The sequence below is a fragment of the Mchenga conophoros genome, linkage group LG13 (genome assembly GCF_057382185.1).
Source record: "Mchenga conophoros isolate Kocher_MC1m ecotype Shallow Benthic linkage group LG13, M_conophoros_male_GT1.1, whole genome shotgun sequence".
NCBI classification, from domain to species: Eukaryota; Metazoa; Chordata; class Actinopteri; order Cichliformes; family Cichlidae; genus Mchenga; species Mchenga conophoros.
The window spans coordinates 21566059-21589404 of record NC_140538.1 but is presented as its reverse complement, the minus strand read 5'-3'; the positions used below and the strand labels follow the sequence as shown (position 1 = coordinate 21589404).

The 23346-nt window shown below is 39.2% G+C and overlaps 2 protein-coding genes across 6 annotated transcripts in view; both read left to right on the top strand.

The window, feature by feature from the left end:
- mertka (c-mer proto-oncogene tyrosine kinase a) overlaps positions 1-4155 on the top strand; it is a 29768-nt gene extending 25613 nt beyond the window's left edge. For both annotated transcript variants that reach the window (XM_085297192.1, XM_085297190.1), the window contains 10 exons: positions 209-359; positions 893-981; positions 1073-1168; positions 1292-1372; positions 1460-1552; positions 1669-1787; positions 2142-2251; positions 2425-2584; positions 2978-3114; positions 3371-4155. In XM_085297192.1, the coding sequence (XP_085153318.1) occupies positions 209-359; positions 893-981; positions 1073-1168; positions 1292-1372; positions 1460-1552; positions 1669-1787; positions 2142-2251; positions 2425-2584; positions 2978-3114; positions 3371-3815 (1481 nt within the window). In that variant the 3' untranslated portion in view covers positions 3816-4155. The remainder of the gene's footprint in view (positions 1-208; positions 360-892; positions 982-1072; positions 1169-1291; positions 1373-1459; positions 1553-1668; positions 1788-2141; positions 2252-2424; positions 2585-2977; positions 3115-3370) is intronic.
- A 4674-nt stretch (positions 4156-8829) lies between these two features.
- On the top strand, positions 8830-20540 carry tmem87b (transmembrane protein 87B). Of its 4 annotated transcripts, none has more exons than XM_085297188.1 (19): positions 8830-9019; positions 9866-9926; positions 10020-10111; positions 10933-10989; positions 11158-11196; positions 11287-11458; positions 12347-12408; positions 12760-12943; positions 13036-13135; positions 13248-13341; positions 13585-13658; positions 15551-15657; positions 15750-15808; positions 15915-16018; positions 16104-16177; positions 16293-16363; positions 18274-18326; positions 18413-18443; positions 18734-20540. In XM_085297188.1, the coding sequence occupies exons 1-19, from the start codon at positions 8870-8872 to the stop codon at positions 18773-18775; spliced, it is 1626 nt and encodes a 541-aa protein (XP_085153314.1). In that variant the 5' UTR covers positions 8830-8869; the 3' UTR covers positions 18776-20540. The 4 variants fall into 4 exon arrangements, with proteins under 4 accessions (XP_085153314.1, XP_085153313.1, XP_085153312.1 ...); XM_085297187.1 differs by lacking the exon at positions 13585-13658 and adding an exon at positions 13925-13998 and having other exon boundaries at positions 8831-9019; positions 10933-11064; XM_085297186.1 differs by having other exon boundaries at positions 8831-9019; positions 10933-11064.
- Positions 20541-23346: the final 2806 nt, after the last annotated feature.

Below are 23346 nucleotides of genomic sequence, written 5' to 3'. Positions count from 1 at the left end.
AATGCAACACTGACTGAATATATTAAAGTTTCAAAAAAGGGGGAAACATTTGAATAAGAACTTCTGTTGAAAACTATCATCACAGAATAAAAAATGTTGGATGTGTTGCGTGAGCTGACGAACTCTACTTCAGATAACTGATCCTTAACTTAAATTGCTGGATGTCAGATTTCTAAGTGTTCTCCTTTGTTTCTTCTTCTTATCTCAGAATCCACCGTACGCCCTTCATCCGGCCCTGAGACAGCGGTAGCACACACCAACCATGTTGTGGGGATTGTGATTTGTACCGTCTTTGTCCTGCTGATCATCCTCTCTGGGGTTCTCTATTTTCGGAACAAGGCTTATGACTCCTGTTTTGGGTAGGCTTAACAATTAACAAGTAATTATCCTAGTATGATAACCTGATCTTTGAACTTGCTGCTGGTTAGTGTGTTCATGAGACAACTGTATTTACTTTGATTTTAATCAGCTAACAGTAAACTGCTGCTTTGCGATATATGTTTTCTTCAGTAGTAGTAACTTCCGGATTCACTTTGTAAACTTCCTTATCTTCCTCTTAGTCATTGGAGTCTGCACAGTAGGTCATGTAATAACTGTGCAGCTGGAGAGATGGACAACAAACAGCTGTCAATTCTCTGGAATTCTTCATTATGAAGTCCATGACTCACTGTTTCCACTCAGGATATGGATAGGAATGTTTCACAGGCAGCTTTTCAGAGAGAAAAACATTATTCCAACCTCAAAGTCTGGAAGGCAACAGAGAGGGTTTCCTCTCTATGACCTTGTCTTTAGTTGAATTTTTAAGCCTGTATGTTATTTCTGACCTCTTACAGCATCAGACAGAGGATTACCAACATTTCCTGCTTTTTCTTAACCCTGTCTCCCCCTGCAGGCAGCGGTGCAGAGATGAAGAAATGCTGCCGCCTGTCATACAGTACACGCAACAGAGGTCCTACAACCGATCAGCCATAGGAGTCACTCGTATGTTCTTGAATGCTACTACAGGAAGATTAACACGCATATAACATGTACGTGTTATCAAAAAAATGATGTTCTTGTCTTTGGTCTGCAGTTGAGAACCTTGGGATCAGTGAGGAACTGCAGGCCAAACTTCAGGATGTGATGGTAATGAGAACTCTGCTCTCAGTGGGGAAGGTTCTTGGAGAGGGTGAGTAATTAGTTTCATGTATCTAAATTTGTAGGCATCCATAACTACAGTGACATGTTCAAACGATTACAGTAAAATGCAGTATATGTGCGCAGGTTTACGACTGGTCTTAACTTTTACCAGGTGAGTTTGGTTCAGTGGTGGAAGGTCATTTCACACAACCAGATGGCACTTCAGAAAAGGTTGCCGTGAAGACAATGAAATGTAAGTGCTTGTGTTATGTAAAGATTAACTTAACTTTAAAAAATATGTCTTAACTAACAAATATGTAAAAAAAATTATACCACACAGTGGATAGTTTTTCTCAAAGGGAGATTGAAGAGTTCCTGAATGAGGCCGCTTGCATGAAAGATTTCAACCATCCTAATGTCATCAAACTGCTCGGTAGGAGATCTCCTCTTATCTTACTGCACGTTCTCTTTGCTTCTTTCTTTAGTCGCTTTCTTTTGTATATCCATGCATTTATTTTTGATTGTGCTGACTTATCCTCTTGTCTTTAGGTGTATGCTTGGAAGTAGGCTCAGCACACTTTCCTAAACCCATGGTAATTCTGCCGTTTATGAAACACGGAGATCTGCATAGCTTCCTGCTGCGTTCACGCCATAGAGAGACTCCAATGGTAAGATTTTACCCAAACACTAACTTTCAAATTCAATATCATATTTATTAGAGTGTGACAGAGTGGTGTAGTGGTTGACACTGTCACCTTATCGTAAGAAAGATAGATGTTAAATGTCATGGTCGGCTGGACTTCTCTCTGTGGATTTTGCATGTTTTCCTGGTGCCTGTCTGCGTTTATGTAAGAGTGTGTGAATGTCAGTCTTTTTGTGTTAGACCTGTGATGGACTGTTACCTGGACAAATACACCCCATGTGAGCTTGAATACACTCCAGATCCCGACCCTGAAACGAATAGATTATGATTAGACTAAACAATATTTAAACTGTCTGCTGTATTGTGTGTTCTTGCACAGTTCTTGCCCACTCAGACACTCCTGAAGTTCATGGTTGACATTGCTTCGGGTATGGAGTATCTCAGTGGTCGTAACTTTCTGCATCGAGACCTGGCGGCACGCAACTGCATGTAGGTTCCTTCCTCTGATTTATGTTCAAAGTAGAGCAGGCATTGATTGAACTTTTCCTGGCAACATTCGCAGCCTTCTTAAATAAAAGAACTATGATTTATTATTTCAGAGGTTTATCAAATTTGCTTTTTTTTCCATTAGTCATGAAGTCCACGCCTTGTTTGTCTTACAGGCTGCGTGATGACATGACAGTGTGTGTAGCAGACTTTGGACTATCTAAGAAGATCTACAGTGGTGATTATTACAGGCAGGGAAGAATTGCAAAAATGCCTGTAAAATGGATCGCATTAGAGAGTCTGGCAGACAGAGTTTTTACTGTAAAGAGTGATGTGGTGAGTAGAAACATAGCTTTACCAGTAACACACCTGTTTATGAAATCCAGTAACTAAAAGAACTGACTACTTTTCTGCACTCTTTGTTTTTCTTGCTGCTTTCTCTTGTGCTACAAGTGGCATTTTAAAAGGTTTGGTCTTAGACTTACACAGGGCACTGTCTCTGTCTCAATATTTATCAGTGTGTTCAACTTGTACGATTTCCCCCCTCTTTTGCACTTTTATCTTAAGTGTCAGATAAAGATTTAAAAAAATAAACTTTTTTGTTTGAAAAATGCAGAATATCGTACAGCTAAACCTGGGATAATACATGGTATTTCTATGTATTATCAGCAGGAAAATACCAGTTTGTGATGAAATATAATCTCAAGTTGAAATTCTGTTCTCACGCAGTGGGCGTTTGGTGTCACCATGTGGGAAATTGCTACAAGAGGCATGACGCCATACCCTGGAGTCCAAAACCATGAAATTTATGATTATCTAGTTGAAGGACACAGACTGAAGCAGCCCCCAGACTGTTTGGATGAACTGTGAGTGTCGTTCTTCACACAGATGTTGACTTTGGGTTTGATTGCTTTGAAAGTAACAATATTGACGCTATAAAAGTTTCATTTAATATTGTTGGTCTAAATCTTATATTGGAGGCTAGCTTTTTTTAAAAACATATTAACACAACAGTAAACCTCAAAAATAAATTGCTAAATTTTACAACCTTGAAAATATGCGCATTGAAATGTACCAAAATCGAGGTTCCAGTCTAATTATTTCTCAATACTTGGGGTCTAGGTATGAAATCATGTACAGCTGCTGGAGAGCCGATCCGCTAGACCGACCCTTCTTTCCCCAGCTGCGAGAAATGTTGGAAAAGCTCGCCGAAAAGCTTCCAGAGTCTTCCAGCAGGGATGATATCATTTATATCAACACCAGCTTTCCTGAGGAGGACCCCGATCGAGAGGCATTTCAAGCAGAGCCTCCTGTGTTGAGCTCCTCACCTTGCTGCAGCCGCATGGCAGCAGAAAATACAGTAGTTACCGCGGACATTCACGGGAGCGTGGCGGATGACCAGGATGATGGCAGCGATCGCTATGTGGTGGTGATTTCCTCCAGTGCGCCCCCGAGAGCTGCAACAGTGGATACGCCTCTCTTGTCAGATGATTCTTTAAGTCAAGCAAATGGGACCAGTGCAACAGCGATGGATCACAGCTTATATGACCCCGCCTTCATGCTATAGCATTTGGTACTGAGCAGTTACAGCCCTCGCATGGGTTAACAGTACTAATAATTTTGTCTTGTTGTACTGGAAGCATCTGCACATTTCCTGCTATGGACTTTCATAGATTGTTGGAGAGGCATTTCATGCTTTAAATGGCCAGCCTACATGTCAGTGTTTGTTGTTGCTTATACTTTTTTTTTTTTTTGCGTGTCAACCTCAAACACACTCATGCACATGTTCGATAAGCTTATGATACTCTGAAATGTGAAAAGTATTTACTGTATTGACTTCTGTGTTGCAGTGTAAATAGAAAATTGTACAGAACATTTATAAAAGGATCTTTTTCTTTTAAAATAAAGGATTTATTGACTTCTTTAAAGTAAATATAGATAAGTGTGACATAAAATGAGCAGAATTCCCTCACAGATCCCTGTGATAATTATTGTTATTGGTATTCCAGTAAGAAGGGAACTGTATTACCATAATGATGACATAAAAGCCTTCAACTTTCAGCTCTGAAGCCCTTCTTGATTGCAGGATGACAGATTAGGTCAGGCCTAGAGTATAACTATAACAGACCACATTGTGATCTGTAGTGAGAGTAGAGAGAGGTGGAGGTATGCACTGTAAAGAAGAAGAATGTAGGTCAGTAACAGCAAGACAGAATATGCATGTGAATAGAAGGGGAGCGGGTGGAATGTGAGGAGTCGTTTAAATTCCTGGGGTCAAATGCCGGTAGGGTGGAGTGGGCAGAGATGAGTATCAGGGTTGATTGGTGAGATAAGGAAAGCAACAACAGTGAAAGCGAAGGTTTACAAGACGGTAGTGAGACCTGCTAAGATGTATGGTTTGGAAATGGTGGCACTAATGAAAGACAGGAGGCAGGAGCTGCAGATGTTAAGATTTTTCTTGGGAGTGACCAGAATGGACAGGATTAGAAATGTGCACAGCAGAGGGACAGCTCAGGTTTGGAGACAATGTAAAAGTGGTAACCTTTAGATACTTTGGACATGTGCAGAGGAGGAATAGTGGATATACTGGCAAAGGACAATTCAATTAAATTCAATTTTATTTATATAGCGCCAAATCACAACAAAAGTCGCCTCAAGGCGCTTCATAGATACAGAGAAAAACCCAACAATCATATGACCCCCTATGAGCAAGCACTTTGGCGACAGTGGGAAGGAAAAACTCCCTTTTAACAGGAAGAAACCTCCAGCAGAACCAGGCTCAGGGAGGGGCGGCCATCTGCTGCAACCGGTTGGGGTGAGAGAAGGAAGACAGGATAAAAGACATGCTGTGGAAGAGAGACAGAGGTTAACAACAGATATGATTCAATGCAGAGAGGTCTATTGACACATTGTGAGTGAGAAAGGTGACTGGAAAGGAAAAACTCAATGCATCATGGGAATCCCTGGCAGCCTACGTCTATTGCAGCATAACTAAGGGAGGATTCAGGGTCACCTGGTCCAGCCCTAACTATATGCTTTAGCAAAAAGGAAAGTTTTAAGCCTAATCTTGAAAGTAGAGATAGTGTCTGTCTCCTGAATCCAAACTGGAAGCTGGTTCCACAGAAGAGGGGCCTGAAAACTGAAGGCTCTGCCTCCCATTCTACTTTTAAATACTCGAGGAACAACAAGTAGGCCTGCAGAGCGAGAGCGAAGTGCTCTAATAGGGTGATATGGTACTACAAGGTCATTAAGATAAGATGGGGCCTGATTATTTAAGACCTTGTATGTGAGGAGCAGGATTTTGAATTCAATTCTGGACTTAACAGGAAGCCAATGAAGGGAAGCCAAAACAGGAGAAATATGCTCTCTCTTTCTAGTCCCTGTCAGTACTCTTGCTGCAGCATTTTGGATTAGCTGAAGGCTTTTCAGTGAGTTTTTTGGACATCCTGATAATAATGAATTACAGTAGTCCAGCCTGGAAGTAATAAATGCATGAACTAGTTTTTCAGCATCACTCTGAGACAGGATATTTCTAATTTTAGAGATGTTGCGCAAATGGAAGCAAGCAGTCTTACATATTTGTTTAATATGTGCGTTGAAGGACATGTTCTGGTCAAAAATGACTCCAGGGTTCTTCACAGTGTTACTGGGGGCCAAGGTAATGCCATCCAGAGTAAGAATCTGATTAGATACCATATTTCTAAGATTTTCAGGGCCGAGTACAATAACCTCAGTTTTATCCGAATTAAGAAGCAGAAAGTTAGCGGCCATCCAGGTCTTTATGTCTTTAAGACATTCCTGCAGTTTAACTAATTGGTACACCAATTAGTATGTTATCTGGCTTCATGGACAGATAGAGCTGGGTGTCATCTCCATAGCAGTGAAAATTTATGCTATGTCTTCTAATGATGCTGCCTAGGGGAAGCATGTATAGTGTAAACAGAATTGGTCCTAGCACTGAACCCTGTGGAACTCCATAATTGACCTTAGTGTGTGAAAAGGACTCTCCATTTACATGAACAAATTGGAGTCTATTAGATAGATATGATACAAACCACTGCAGTGCAGTACCTGTAATACCTACAGCATGTTCTAATAGGATATTATGGCCAACAGTATCGAACGCTGCACTAAGGTCTAGCAGGACAAGCACAGAGATGAGTCCACTGTCAGAGGCCATAAGAAGATCATTTGTAACCTTCACTAAAGCTGTTTCTGTGCTGTGATGAGCTCTGAAACCTGACTGAAACTCTTCAAATAAACCATTCCTCTGCAGATGATCTGTTAGCTGTTTGACAACTACTCTTTCAAGGATTTTTGATATGAAAGGAAGGTTGGAGATTGGCACATAATTAGCTAAGACTGCTGGGTCTAGAGATGGCTTTTTGAGTAAAGGTTTAACTACAGCCAGCTTGAAGGCCTGTGGTACATAGCCGATTATTAGAGATAGGTTGATCATATTTAAGATCGAAGCATTAATTAATGGCAGGACTTCTTTGAGCAGTTTTGTAGGAATGGGGTCTAAAAGACACGTTGATGGTTTGGAGGAAGTAATTATTGAAGTTAACTCAGAAAGATCAACTGGAGAAAAAGAGTCTAACTTAACATCAATGGTACTAAAAGTAGCTGTAGATAATATTACATCTGTGGGATGATTATTGGTAATTTTTTCTCTAATGATAAAAATTTTATTTGTGAAGAAGTTCATGAAGTCAGGGATGGTTGGCTCAAAAGAGCTCTGACTTTTTGTCAGCCTGGCTACAGAGTGCTGAAGAGAAACCTGGGGTTGTTCTTATTTTCTTCAATCAGTGACGAATAGTAAGATGTTCTGGCTTTGCGGAGGGCTTTCTTATAAAGCAACAAACTATTTATCCAGGCTAAATGATGATCCTCTAAATTTGTGACAGAGGTTTGTATTTGTGTGACAGAAGAAGATGCAAGGAATAGGTTGAGATGGAAGCAGATGATCGTCTAAAGGGAGCCAGAAGACATCGAATAAGATTTGGACAACAACGAGAACATTTGAAGTATAAAAACGCAAGAAAAAGATTTGTGTACTCGAATTTTTATACGTTAGCTGAACAGAAGAAAACCTGGTGCTGCATCACTGTGGTCAAAGCAGCCGCCCCTAAACCAGGGGCATGAAAAGGGAAAAAAACAAACAAACAATGCTTGGACACTGCTAGCAGGGGCGCCTACACAAACGCAAAGCAGGAGATGAAGCATAGCTGAATATGTTTCCAAACCAACATCATTCTAAGCCAAAGACTAGAAAATATGGCGAAGCATATCTTCCCTTTGGCTTCACCTGCACAAGTGCCAAGGTAGGTCTCCCCTGCAGAATTGGTTTTCCCTTGGCCTGGAGCACCGCTGGGCTGTTTAAATCACAGACAAACAGTATCCCACATTCTTGATTTTTAGTTCACAAACAGTTGTTGTAATGACTAACTACTTCTGATGTTAGCTCTTTATACAGTAAAGTTACAGTGGGATACAAATAACATCAGGCTGATCCTGCCACGATTTGTTCCCCCTGTCTAAATCATGGACAAACAGTATCCTACAGCTGTTTATGTTTTTAAACCCATTTTGCACAGAGAGGCATTTTTTTTTGACAAATGTATTGATAGCAATGTTGAATATTATTACACAGGAAAAAAACAACTACATGTTAAATAATTACACCTTGATGCCTCTGCCTTTCTAAATGGAGGGACAGTAACTGCATGTTTATATGCAAGCATGTAAAACCTGAAGATAGAGACAAAATACTGTTAATCTGACTATCTGCCATTCTGCAATTCCTCTCATGTAAGCAATAACGTGGCGCACAGCTGACGTGAAAAAAGGCAAGTAGCTTTAACATTGCACGAAGAACTCTGTATTCCTTGTCCACAGTAAATGCAAAAAAATAGTTTTAAAAAATCTCCGTTTTCGGTGATTCGAAACGCCGTTTACGTGTGGACGAAACAGCTGTGTTTTCAAAAAATACCCGTGTAGGTGTGGACGTAGCGTAAAAGAGTTAGTTTATTTTATTACTACCTGCAGATTACTTGTATTTGCTTAATTGTTTACTAAATGTTTGAGGTGTGAAATAAACCGCAATTGAGCAAAATATGGGCGTGTGTGGTTGGAGGATGTGTTAGTGCGTGCGTGTGGGCGCGCGCGCGAGGCGTGGGCGCGAACATTTTTCTGTAAAACAAAGGGGGGCCCAGCGAAAAAGGTTTGGGAACCACTGATTTATGCAATCTGTATGAGTCCTGCTGTACAATGAAGATGATATCCTGAGTACAAATATATACTGAATACAAAAGGCTGTCTCCGTCTACCATGGAAAGGTGATTCCTGTATCACGGACCTGTGACAATATCATTCGAAAACATCACATTATTCTGTGAACAAACAAGACCAACGCACATATGATGTGCACAGCGCTCAAATTATCAAGAAAAAAAAATTAAATATCAAAAACATTTATTCTGGGTGCCAGCAGGATAGCGGTAATGAAGCTGGGACAGCAGGCGACGTACAGGTAACAAACGTCGCAGACCTCTTGGGCCCCTCCCATCCTCTGAGCAGCTGAGTTCACGGCGCAAGTGGAGAAATCTACACGTAACGAATATGGCTGCTGCAGTCGGGATGAGGACGTCGAGCTGTCCAACTAGAGGACTTAACTGTCCGTGGATGGTGTTTTCTGTAATTATACTCAACATTATCAATGGAGCTGTTGCAGCGCCAGAGTCAGGGCTTTGGACAATAACTGTTGTTAATGTGAGTATCTTCCTAAAAACGCTGAATACTCTGGATAACTGCAGCACCCTTAGCTAGCGTTAGCTACATTATCCTTGTTATGGTAACTCGCTGACAGCTGTGAATGTGGTGAGAGGCTTGTAACTCACACTAACGGTATCTCTTTAGCCTTTCTTAGCCAGTCTTTATAAACCGTGATAAACGAAAGAGCAGAGAAATGTTTTGCATAATTAGCCGTTAGCCATGCCAAGAACTGTTAATAATAATTAGGTACTTCAAGGGTAGCAGTCAACTAGCTGACTGGTTATAGTTTAACAGACTAAAGTGAAAATCCCAAAAGCTTATTTTCTTTTTGTCTGCCACTGTCTCTGGACTAAAACCTGCGAGTTTAGGTTGTGTGTGTTCAGGTTATGTCACACATTGTATCATATAAAAACATTCTTAAAGTCGATCTTCAGACAGGTGCTTGTACAGTTCACTCCCTCTTTTTGTTTATTAATGATAAGGCACAGCTCCTACAGTTAGCCCACAGAGACGTGTATAGCTCAATAATCAATAATTTACATGCTAAGACGTTTCAGTTTCCACTCTGTTATCCTCTTTCCAGTAGCAGTAAAACCTGCATTTGCAGGTTCATTCTGAATAGGTGACAGGTCAGACAGCTAGAAAAACACACTTATGGTTAATATTTCTTATATTAATAATATTTTTTATATTATAATATAAGGTTCTTTTTCCACTTTGCAAAGACACAGAGTCCAGCTTGTTTGGATCCGAGAGATCAAAAGAGTACCAATGATCAGTTAGTTTGCCTAACTAAATTGATCAGTATGAAAAATAATAATAAATAAATGTATTACTCCGTAGACCTCAAGAGCATTGCTGTTAAGGAAATCAATGTATAAAGACACTGATGTTGAACTAAAAGGTAAGTCATGACTTAAAAAAAAAATTACTCATAACCTGTTACCCAAAGTGCTTCCTTTTTTTTGTGTTACGTCATCACGTCTTCATGTTTCAGTCTGGCCATTTGACTGTCCTGAGGAGGTGGACGTCACTATTCACTGGCTTTTGAAATACTACCCCTGTCACAACGAATACAACAATATTGAAGTAAGCAAAAAATGCTTCCTGTCATACCATCTGCGTTGAGTTGATAGTTTCTTTTTTTAACTTTATTTTAATTATCCTTTTTTAAAAACGTATTTGTATACATGCGGAATAAAAGGGGACTCCTTCAAATTTTCAAGACATGCAGCACTAAATATTTACTTAAAAAATTCCATGTGGTACAGAAAACAAAGTACACTAAACAAAACCCCCCAAAAATGGGGGTATGGGCTGTCATAGTCAAAACATCAACGGAAAACAAAATGGGTCAACACTGCAGTGCAATGTATGTTTTCAATTTTTCCCAGAATGCACTACATTTTACTTTTTCATAGTCTTTAATCTGTATAAACATGTTTCTCTGTTGATATTAGTTGTATTTTAATTGTTGTATAGCGCTCTGTGTAAAGCACTGTATGAATTAACTATAGTTTCTTAAACTGTCGGTCAATTCTGTACACTCCAGATCTTGACTTATAGCCATCCATGGCCCCATAATGAGAGATTCTTTGCAAAGCCAATGCATTGCTATAGTCTAATTTGCCCCCATACGCTTTTTTTTTTTTTTTTAGTAAATATTTATAACATTTGGGTAATTTTAAATCCGTTTTTCCCTAGGTAGAAAGTCAGGCATATAGATTCAATATTGTGGCACAGAATCTCCCCCAGTGTACTGTGAACAGTGTCCCAGAACAGTTTAAGGATGGGACAGCTTCAGGATGCATGAAAGTGATTAAATCCCCACCATTATTTGAGTGGTGCACTGGTCTGTCTCGTGCCTTGCTTGTTTCTGATTGGTGAATTGTGACCGTCTTTGTCTGTAGGAGATGTATAAGAGGCCAGGCCTGATTCCTGAGAAGAATCTGGATCCAAACCCAAAGGTACCAGGGGAGCACATCGAACACAAACACGGTCCCATTGTATGTAGCAATGGGCTGCCCTTCCCGATGCTCAAAGTGGGTTTGCTATGTTGGTGTCACCACAGCCGTATTCTTAACGATGTTGTTGTTTTTAGTTCTTCAACATCCTGCAACTGTGTTTCTTTTCAGAAAGCAAAGGCAGATCCACATGTGTCCTCTGCGTTTGAAGTAAGAACCCGCAAATGATCTTTGATTTTAAGGTTAATTATTACATATGTTTTCATAAGTAATAAATGCTGGATTCCTTTAATCCTGCAGGATAAAAATGACATAAAATGGATTGCCGAGGAGTATGACACCAGCAGTGCTACGAAGAACAGCAGTGTGAAAATCAGAGACCACGTCATAGCCACCACTTGGAAGGATGGCCCTTACCTGCTAGTCGTTAAGATCGAGTCTAGTAAACCAGAAGCCAACTGGAGTTTAACAGGTGAGACTTTTTAAAACTACTAAATATGAGCATCTTGTAATTGTGGGCACCTTGGGTAGGGTGGGTCATCTACCTGTCAGAGGGTCGGTGGACCAATTCTCTGGCTGCTCAAGCCTACATGTCATAGTATCTTTGGGCAAGACAGTGAAGGCCGAGTTGCCCCCGATACATCCATTGGAGTGTGTGTGAATTTTAGAAAGTGCTTAGGTACAGAATATAGTGCTTGTATGAATGTGTGTGAGACTGTGTGAATGCAGCTTATAGTAAAAAGCATTTACATTTTTTTTTACCTTTGCTTTTTTAAACTGCATTAATTCAGTCGCCCTCCTATCTCATACACGCAGAGCTTTTTAGCTGACACTGAAGTGTCAGATTTCAGGATCTGCAGCAACCACAAACAAATTCTTAAAGTGGCAGTTGATGTAATCCCAGGTGAATGCCGGATTTTGATCTCATATCCTGGAGCCTTTTCTACTGAGAGGTTCATATGTGTTTTAGTTTTACTTTCTATCGCGCTCCGTCTTTTTTTCCTTTTTCCTGCAGCAGGGCTCTTTGTTTTGTTTGCTAGAGTTTCTACAATCTCTCTTCTTGTTTTTCTTTGTGTCATTTGTGCTACCTGGAGAAAACTGCCGATAGCCACAGAGTGAGACGAAGGCGCTTGTCCTGTTTTGGCTGGACTGACGTAATTTTCCTGGGAAATTTTATTCCCATTGGTAGACATAAGTGCACAGGGAAAGTGAAGCTTTAAAGCAACCAGGCTGAAGACTGAGCCGCTACATTGTGCAATCAGAATTTAGATCATAATGAAAACTTGCCTTTTGTCTGTTTAATATGCTTGGGAAAAGTGTCTTGCATCATTAGTCTAATGTCTGGATTTTGGTTTTGCAGTTAATGTGGTAATGAAGGGCAGCCACGGCTACATTTCTGTCACAGAATGGCCTCTCATGATTGTAAGTAGATGACTTTAGAAATAAGTGATTGCAATTTATGTGATTTATTGGCCACTTGCTGACTTTACTCCCTTTAATAATATGTTCCCTTAATTATTTGCTGTCTCCAGTGGAATGATAAGACTCTTTTGTGTTTGTGTGTGTTTTAAATTAACTCATTATATACTCCGTTATTAGATGTAGTCTTATATTAAGATGACAGTTTAGGTAAACTGCAAGAAAACATGCAGAAACTCCTACAACCATTTCATTAAATGTGATTTTAAATCATTTGTTTTTTAAGATTTACAATCCTGAAGTGACCTAAAACTGACAGGCTTTAAAGGCTAATCCCTGAGTGTCTGTTTGCAGTTCTACATGGTGATGTGCGTCGTGTACATCCTGTACGCCCTGTTATGGTTTCTCTGGGCGGCCTGCTATTGGAAAGATCTCCTAAGGATCCAGTTTTGGATAGCAGGGGTCATATTCCTCGGCATGGTGGAGAAGGCCGTCTTCTGCGCCGAATACGAAAACACCAATACTGTCGGCTCCGCCTGTGAGTGTTTATAGACGGTCACAAGAGTTCTCTTCTTCTCTCATGTCAGACAGTAAGTTGTATTTTTTTTCAACATATTTACTTTACTTTAGCTCCAGGTTTGCTGATCTTTGCTGAGTTGGTCTCTGCCTTCAAGAGGACTTTGGCTCGTTTACTCGTCATTATCGTCAGCCTTGGCTATGGCATCGTGAAGTATGTTAAAATCTATACACACAGCAACTTGTAGAATAATTGAAACCCCTCCTTAAGTTAAATAAAATGGGGAAAAAAAACACCATTTTTGGGGGGGTTGTTTTTCTTTTAGACCTCGATTGGGGACAGTGATGCACAGAGTAGTTGGGCTTGGCATCCTCTACTTGGCCTTTGCTAGCATTGAGGGTGTCCTGAGGATTACAGGGGTGAGTTGTGATCTTTGATTACTTTGATTTAAGTCAGAATAGCCTTTGCAAACGCCAATAATAACATTTAGCAATTAGAAATTTAAAAGGTTTAAAGTCCTACATTTAAATTGTTTATTTTACCAAAGATATGAGCTGAGCTCGTACAGTTAACATTGTAATTTGCTCTCATGCTGTATTTTTTAATGAAGTAAACTTGTCGTCACAATTTCTGTATTTTCTTGTTGCGCACCAAATATCAAGGGTCGAGACAATGGCCGCGCTCTCATCACAGCAATTGTTCTGGCTATGTTTGACTCCTGCGCCATCTGGTTCATATCCTTCCAGTGTATTCCTCACCAGCACAAATATCAATAGCAACTGGACTGTCCCAACATAAGAAAATGGGCACGTTTGTTGGTGTATTTGAGTGATTTTGAATGTTCTTGGCTTGTTGGTTGGATTATTTATTTTCCCCTTTGCACTTGGGTGGATGGTTTTATGTTTCAGTGCTGCTTTCCTATCTGTAATTCCCCCCCCCCCCCCCTTCACATCTTTCTCCTCTTCCTTGTGTCCTCTGCTCCCGCTCTGTTATCCCTTCTAGGCAAAAGACTCTGACTTGGCTCTGCTGGCCAACATTCCCCTGGCTCTGCTTGACTCTTCTTTATGCTGGTGGATATCCTTTTGTGCACCTACAGCCTTTCCTCGTGCGGTTCTCCTCTGCTCCTCACTTCCTACACATGAACCAATATTAGATCAGGAAATTGTGGTCTCCCTCTGTCCTGTTCCTTCACCAGATCATTAGCAGCTGAAATACAGCTTCACACAAAGACGTCTTGGGTCTCAGTTGAAACAGCCCTGCTTTAATCATTCATTCTGTGGTGAAATTTGTAGCAATGCATTGTTTTCTGGTTGATGATTTAACTTCTTCTAAATCTTTACTGCTGCTTTCCTTGCATAATTAATGACAGTTTGTATTATTTACATTTTTCAACAGTCTCAGTCTACATTGGTAGAAATGATTGATTTTTGCATGCCCGTCCACCAGACTTTCCAGATTGTGCTGTTAAAAGGTTTTTATCAGCATGGGTGCAACTAGTGTGGGGGATAAAATCTGGATAAAATCATTTGTCATAACTCCTTGAGTGCTTTTTGTAAACACAAGAGTAGCCCACAAACCAGTCGTGGAGTGTCCTTTGTGCACTGCCTTTGTTGACAAGAGACACTCGCTGCAATTAGACAGGCTGACCACGGACTACCAGCAGACTGTCAACATGTTACCACTGCTGGACCATAATTTAAGCTTTAGTGAGAACAAAGCAGTCAGAGAAAGAAGTTAGTTTAGGATTGCCTCTATCATAAGACACGGCATCGGTGCTACATTGCACACTTGATCTTTTCCAGGGCGGCTCACAGATCCTAAAAAACATCCATGACATAACCTGTGGCATGTTTTCTCTCCTTTGGTGGTTATCGGATATGTTACATGGTCAGCAGTAGCATGCATATATGTCTTGCAGTATTTAAACAGGTGATATAGATCAGCTATTTGTAATGATTTTGAATTAAAGTGCATTAAAGTTTTGTGGTGTTTTGTTGGGGCTGAACAAGTTTTAGAGTCCCACCCTGTCACCCTGAACATTGTTATTGAGTGGAACATATATACCCACTGCTCAAACATTGCAGCCAAGAAATACAAATTTCTCAATGAACAGGAGTTATGAGTTAGAGGGAATATTTTGATATGGGTCTATAAAGGTTTTTGGAAAATTAATGGTATAGTATGGCGTTACATTTTTGTTTTTATGTGAAACAACTGATAAACTGTAAATGGGGAAAGAGAAAAACCCCACCAAAAATGCAGATCTGTCAAAACATTAGACACCTTCATAAATAAATAAACAACTTGACTCTTTAACTCTTTGTAAATTGGCTGCTAAAATCCAGGCACATTAAAACCGTTAACATCCTCTTCCACATCTTTGTGCTTAAAGATCTTTGCAAAATGCATTTTACAACAATGACGATTAATAGGCTTTTTTAAGCAGAGGCAAAATCTCACACTTTATCACAACCTTTCCTGTGCTTACGTCATATTAGCATCCAGGTGTACTCCACTGGCGGAACTGCATGTGATTGCAGCATGTAATCACTATTATCTAATGCGTGGTGTATTTGTACAGTTTCTGTGTAATGGCTGCCATGTGTTTACCTTGACTGCCACTAACATTTTTGTCAGCTTGGCACAAACCATCAAGACTCTGAAACTGAGGAGAAACCCTGTCAAGCTGTCACTCTACAGGCACTTTACAAACACATTAATATTTGCTGTCATTGGTAAGTCCTGCAGCTACATTTTCACTGCACCAGTTATTTGTATTTTCATCGACATGCCAAAGAGTTTCACACCTTGCCCTCTACACCCTCAGCTTCCATCATTTTCATGGGTTGGACGGCAAAAAAATTGCGATTAGTAGAATGCCAGTCTGTGAGTGTGGTTTGGATTACTGAGCAATAATAGCATTTTTTTTTTTTTTTTAATGAATGTTTAATGTTGACATTTTATTGAAAACCGAGCCTGTTTTTGTCTAAAGGATTGGATTGAGTTGTGGGTAGAAGATGCTTTCTGGAGGTTCCTGTTCTCTGTCATTCTGCTCGTCATAATGTTCTTATGGAGACCGTCTGCAAACAACCAAAGGCAAGTAATTTATTAAGACTCTTCAATTCATCAACATAAACTAAACTGGGCATGCATTTAAAACTTTTAATTTCAATATCCACAGGTACGCTTTCACACCTCTCATAGATGACTCTGATGATGAGGAGATTGAGGAGTTTATCGCATCTACAAACCTTGGTAAAGTTAGATCATGAGGGCATTACTTGTAACCAGAAAACTGCACATCTCAGTCTATGTTTACTTTTTAAAAATGTTTTCTCCTTAGTATTTTTTTTTCTTTTCTTATTGGCAGCTGATGGTATAAAGTTGAGAGCGACTAAAAATGAGACAAATGGTACAGTGAAGCCTGCAGAAACAAACCCAGTAAGTAACACAGACAAGTTTTTGGTAATTGGTTAAATAATTATGTTTCATTCAACTTTTAATAAGAATACCTACCTCTGAGGAAATGCAGCTGACCAAATGTCACATTTGCAGAGGGCCTGCAGAGGGCAGTATTTCATTTCAATTCATTTCCATTTAAAAGTGCTTTGTTATTGGCGCCATAGTATCTTAAAACAATACTCCCAGAGCATTAAAAAACAATTTTTTAATAAACTAAAGAAACAAAAATAGAAGAATAAAATAACACAAAATCACTGAGTATTCTCAATAAATTAGCGTACGTTATGTGTATGTGTGTGTCCAGGTCATCCACTGCTTGTGGGACGTTTTTATCCTCCGTCTCCTAGGAGAGTTGTAATTTTAAGATATTGTTTAATTTAATGAAATTTGGAATTTATAGAACTGAACTAGGTAAAATCGGTGTTCCTTACCTTATTGAAAGATTTGCAGGAAGTTCATCTCGGCTTCAGCCTCACCTGTCAGGGATCACATGTTCTGTTTTCTTTCGGTTGCCATGACTTTTTGTGTCGACCTGTTTCTGTTGCCAGTTTGTGGTCACTGATCTGTCTCTGCTTTCTATCACTGACGGTCAACAGATATTTTGCCAATTCATAATCTCTGTTTTAGGCCAGATAGTGCTTTAATCTGCTTCAGCTTTTAGTTTCTTCTTTCCAATATTTCAGATAAGTTTCTTTGCAATGTGTTATAACTTGGTTTACTCTGACTGGTGTTTGGACAGCAGTGTTTCTCTGAAACTAATTAGGGTGTCTGTCCTGGTCTCATCTGGTTTTGAAGGGAGGGTGTCTTGTGGGCTGGATTTAAGTTTGTTAATTATCAGTGAGTATCTGCCAAAATCAACAGGCTGTAAAATGTTGCTGCAGAAGTCTGCATGTAGAAATTCTGTTGGGTCTTCATCCCTCAGCTCAGTGGGTACAGCTCTAATGACTGAATGGACCTCATATGTCACTACCATACAACACAATGGGCAGTGTGACACTGTCAAATATTTTAAGCCAGATCTTAATTGGAATTTGAAGCTTATAAAATCGTACTGTAACACTGTAAATTGGTAAATCTAAATGTAAAGGTATAAAATATAAAAGGAAAAAAATCCAAGCTACATACATGTAAGAATACAAGAAAAACACATCTGTATAAACAACTGTTCAGGACCTTAGGAAATAAACATATGTGAATTTAGCAGTAGAAAACTAGTTTACATTCATGATTTCAGACATAAAAATAGCACAGCCCTAAATCTCCCAGAACTAATTTTGGTTAATGACATGCTCAATATCTTGTTGTTTCATTTGGTGTAATTTTTTCCCTAAATTTTCTTTCATGTTTATTTAAAATTTGATTATACTTGAGCCATAAGGTTGGCTTGTTTGGTTGGCAAGGCTTTTCATTTGGTATTTTTGTCTTTTTGGTGATAATTTGGTGCTTTATTAGGCTTTTGTTTTTGCTTTAAAAGGTCAGCTTTAACAGCTGCCTTATGAAAATATTGCATTGATATCATCAGTGGCCGTACATATACTGTCTGATCAAAATACCATAATGATTTTGGTCATACATTGATATGGCATTTATGAGATGAGGTTCAGCTTGATGAATTGGTCTCCACTGTTTGGGTTGCTTCTGTAAGGAGGGTTTAATTTATACAGCTTACTGGGCTCCCTTTACTTGTCACCCATTTAACCTGAGAGTCTAAAGAACCCCTTTATTTCCCTGTGGTCTGATAGTGGAGGGATCCGGGTTAGTGAGTTAAAGTGGTTTAGATGGGAGCTGGCTGATTTGCTAAACAGGCGAAACTGACCAAAAACAGTTACTTTCTTGCAGGTCAGAAGCGTCAGATTCACTTTACATTTACTTTGTTTAACTTTGTGCAGGATGAAGACTTGAAATGGGTCGAGGATAATATTCCTACCTCTCTAACTGATGTGTAAGTATCCAGTGAAACCTTTTCAAAGGTCTTTTCACTCACAGTGTGTTCTAAGAGGTTCTTTTTATCCTTTTATATCACAACAGAGCTCTACCGATCCTGCTCGACTCAGATGAGGTATGAACAACATGGATTTGTACAAAAGATGATTTACTTTTTTTTTTTTTTTAACCAGAGATGTGTTAGTCTAGATATATAGACCCTGTAGTTGAAATAAAGGGCCCACTGTTTGAAATGTGCTATGAATTTGGAGAAATATAGTTGAATGAGGTGCTTGACAGGCATAGGAGCGGTTGGTAAGAAAGGTGAGGCTCAGCAAAATGATAATGTACAAAAGCATGTTTTCTTTCAGGGGATTACTGTCTGAAAATGTCTAGTTTTTTTATCGAGTGTCTATTGTTTCTCAGGAAATCATGACAACCAAGTATGAAATGTCAAAGCTGGAATGAAGCACAGTGTTTCCAACCATCTGCTGACAAGGAAGGAAAACGGCAGCTGTACCTGACTGTGTAACAGGGTTTTACAACGTTTGGATGGTGGTGGAGTGCCATTTTCAGGGGATCCTCCTGATTGGCCGCTACCTCACAAGGTGGTGCAAGCCACAGTTTTAGGGGGACCTTGGCTGATTCCTGTCAGCTTCTTAAGGACTCTACCAGAGGAAAACCTACGTTTTTTTTTTTTTTTGACTGAACACCCGGCTCACCATTTCCCTCATATAATCACTTTTTCCAAAGAGAACAGTTTCATGTTTTTCCTCCAGAGCTGTATTTATTTTTGCTATGTTTAAACACATTTGTTTTACCAATGGGCCTCATACATTAACATACACACAAATATATGTTAAGTCTTCCTGAGAACATCTAGTGTATTATTAGTGAGGTTTAAGAAGTCAGATAATTATATTTAAAAAAAAAAGACACAAAGCTTTTTTTCAACAATTAACTAAGAAGGAAATACATGAGCTATTATAAGCCAGAAGCAAGAAAATATATTGGGTAAGTGGATTATTTAAAGATAAAGATTAAATAAATTTGTTCATATGCACTTTTTAAGATCAATACCGTGCCTACATGTGGTTCTTGTATGAGGCCCTAGTAGCTTCCATTAATTGAGAACAGCATGTGTGAAAACAGTTGATGTCTTAAACTGAAATTAGCAGACATACAAAGTCCTCATGAATGAGTATGAGAGATGACGCACAAGCAAGTCCTTTGAATAATTTGAGTTAGATGTGAGTTATGACAATAGTGGGAAATTAGGGTTTAGTGTCATATTTTGATTCTACTGTACAGGTGTGGGTGGGCAGGTTCTATCTTTTGAATGGGAAGCAGTATGCTGCATGTATGCTTCTATGGAACTAAGTGATTTAATTATTTATTTGTGTTTCAAGTGGACTTATATGTTAAAGTGTTTGTCCTGAAATCCTTCATGTTTACAATGTGTGCTTCCATTCCCCCCCCCCCCCCCCCCCCCCCCTCTTTTTTTTTTTTTTTTTTTTGTTTGGATTATTTGGATCTTGCACTATCTTAACATTTGCCTTCTTTGCTGATAAAATCATCTTCTTGGCTTCACAGACACCTTAATAACATTTGTGTTCTTTTATGTTTTGGTCTTAATATATTGATGTACTATATATTTTTTGAAAATGCCTGGCCTGATTTTGGCAGCGTCATTTTGAAGTTGGAGCACTGTCGTCTTAGTGTGTGCGTGCTGTGTCGAGTAGATGTAACAGCAGGATTTGTATTTTTGTCTTTCTAGGCCATTCCCATTATAACACAGCAGCTGAATTATGCACACACTGACCACCTCATTGGATTTATATTGTCACCGTTCCTTTTTTGTCCCTTTTGTATTGCCTGTAAACCTGGAATAATTGTGCTTATGAGGGCAAGCGAGCCTTCGGTTATATAAACCTGCAGACACCTGCAGTGGACCTTTGATTATTTGTACAGATGGCTTTTGGCTTATTCCTGTTATTTCATAATTCCACAGGTGGGGAGATGTCTGGATAATATGCTTCGCTTTTTTTTTTTTTTTTTTTCTTTTAATGGGTATTAAGTATAACTTGAGCTTGAACTCTTCCAACCAGGGGTTTTCTTCTCACTTACTTTCCAAGAAGTACGTACACTTGGATCAAATCGGATTTAAATTTGGGATATTGTTTTCTGATCTATGACTTTCAGTGTTTGGCAATTAAAGGATTCAATTTTACAATTTCTGTGAGTTTGTTGCATCATATAAAATGTTTTTTTCTAGGCTGTTTTGAAAGTGTGTTATTAAAGAGGACCAGTGAGTATATGTTTAAATAGATAAATTTCTCTTTTAACAGGTCTTAAAAAGGAAAGCAATAAGTCTACTGTAGGTGCTGCTGCTTCTTTGGTAGATTGTTTGGGTTTCAAACAGCATGGACCTCAACTCCAGCGAGTAAAACCAGAGACAAATAGAGCATGTCCTCATCATATTAACAGCCAGGTGCAAGGGAACAGCCAAAATAACTGTCACTGACAGCATTACATCACTTCTATAACCCTGTTATGTTTTCTGTCTAAGTTATTTTAACACTGTTCTCTATGTTCAAGTCAGAAAAAGCACAGGGATCTTCAGTTTGCACATACACAGACAGACAGAAAGTGCACACTTTTTCAATTGTAAGGTTTCATGTAGTTAAAATGGTCTGAAATATAAATACATTTTAAATACACCATCAGATGAACTGCAAAACATGAAATACTCTCTCACTGTTGATTTAGCAAAAATTAAGATAAAATGTAGAAGCAGTGTGTATAAAAAAACTATAGCCCATGATTCAGTAGCTTGTAGAACCACTTTAGCAGCAATAACTTGAAGTTTCATTCTTTTTTACAACATTGCTTATGAATGCCTGCTAACTTCAGTTCATGAGGTTTGCAGCATTTTGATTCTTTTTCAGCCGTCCTGGTGGAGATTTGCTTCTGTGCTTGGAATCATTGTGCTGTTGCACAACCTAGTTAGAGCTGCGTTTTAGCTGTCGGACAGAAAGGCTCGCGTTTGACTCCAGAATACTCTGGTATACAAGTGAGTTCATAGTCGAGTCAATGACTGCAAGGTGCCCTGGTCCTGTGGCTTAAAAAAGCATCACTCCTTCCCCACAGTGCATAACAATTGGTATGAAATGTTTGTCCTGATAAGCTGTTTTTGATACGACTTTGCAAACCTTAAGTCTGTTGACATGTTCCATTTAGAAAGAAGAGACTTTCTCCTGTTAACTCTTGCAAAAATTCTATATTTTGTTCAGTCTTTTTCTAATTGTACTGTCATGAAATTAAAGATTTAGCATGCTAACTGAGGACTGTAGAATCTGAGATGTAGCTCAGGGCTTGGAGTTTCTCAAATGTCTCTGATCAGTGAACAGTCTGAACTTAGGGTAAATATCCTGGGATGACCTCTCCTGTGAAGATTGGCTGCTGTCTTGGCACAGCTGAACGTGTTCTACTTGTGAGTGATGTTTCTCACTGTATAATGAAAGGCTTTGTTTGGAAATCGCCTTATAACCCTTCCGTGATTGATGGGCACCTACAATTGTTTGTTTAAGATCTAGGTGATGTCTTTCATCCTTGGCATCACGTTAACAAACGCCTGAATGCTCCAGACCTGCAAACTGCCAAAACTGACATTTTAATGGAGGTGCTCACACTTGATCAGTTAATCGAGTCTAGTTGATTTCCAGCACCTGGTTCTTTCTTACCTTCTTAATTCATATTGGAACAGTAAGACTTTGTTTAGTTTTTCATACACTGATCTGTGTTCCAGTTTATTTTTTGTTAAATAAATAATGAAAGTGTAATATGTCATATTTTTCTGTAGTTCATCTGAGGTTGTTCATCTGAGAATGTACCTGCTAAGGACCAGTTTATTTTCATTATACCCTCATACGTAAAACCTTAGAATTGAAAGAGGGTATATTTTCTTTTTACCGTGATTGTAAGTTATAGATTTACTCCCCAAATGAAAGATGGTGCAGGTGACACAAGTGACATTTCAGCTAACCTGTTAAAAAAAAAAAAGTAGAGCAAAACACCTTTATGGATTGATCCACTATTAACATTTAATGTTTAATGTCCATTAAGCCATCCATCATTTACAGAGATGACTGCTAGTAAAGTGGTCGTTGTGAGAATTAATTTTATTTATATAGTGCCAATTCACAGCAACAGTTGCTTCAAGGCACTTTGTATTGGAAGTTAAAGACCCTACAGTAATGCAGAGAAAACCCTAACAATCAGATGACCCAAGTGCTTTGGTGACAGTGAGAAGGAAAAACGTCCTTTTATCAGGAAGAAACCTGCAGCAGAACGAGGCTCAGGGAGTGTCTGCCATCTGCTGTGACTAGTTAAGGGTGATGGGAGGAAGAACCAAAGAGAACTAAAGTCAACCTTTTTTTTCTGTGACTATATGAATGAACTCTCCATTCTGTCTGCCCCGGGGACCGTCCCCTTCTGTACATTTTTGATATTACTCTCCTGAAAATGGCTTGTAGCTCAGTGCTCTCCAGCTGTCTCTGGCAATATCCCTCTGCCGGAGAATGGATGAAACGTATAAACATCAAACAGCCTGAGCTCCACACTGAAACAAAGGCTGCAATGTAAGAGCTCCTGGTACATTACCAAAGGAAATTACGCCAGCTATTAAGGCGCATTGTCATTTTCAAAGCAGTGCGTATCATTGAGGCATGTGTTTTGAGTCTCACTATCCACTCTTGCCTCGAAGCATGTCGCCTAGCTTTTTTTGGCCCCTTTTATTGCGATGTAAACCCCCTGGATGCAGACATAAGAGGAGGACAGGAGAAGTTAAGAGAACACATGTGGTAAGCATTAATCTTTTTTGTTTTGCTTTTCCTTTATCAAATAGACACACTGAGATGCATTTTGAAGATGTGACAGTTGCTGTTGCTTCTACTAAAGTCAAATAAAAACACTATGAGACTTCCTTTGTTTCTAAGACATGTTGGAAATACTTGTATGATGTGTACTGCCTGTGAACT

What these genes read in the sequence shown, in the direction of transcription:
- tmem87b (XM_085297187.1), top strand. Translation starts at nt 8,870, where the DNA reads ATGGCTGCTGCAGTCGGGATGAGGACGTCGAGCTGTCCAACTAGAGGA. An exon ending in GGACAATAACTGTTGTTAAT is followed by an intron (nt 9,020 to 9,865) that starts GTGAGTATCTTC and finishes ATTACTCCGTAG; the next exon opens with ACCTCAAGAGCATTGCTGTT. An exon ending in AGCCTGCAGAAACAAACCCA is followed by an intron (nt 16,364 to 18,273) that starts GTAAGTAACACA and finishes AACTTTGTGCAG; the next exon opens with GATGAAGACTTGAAATGGGT.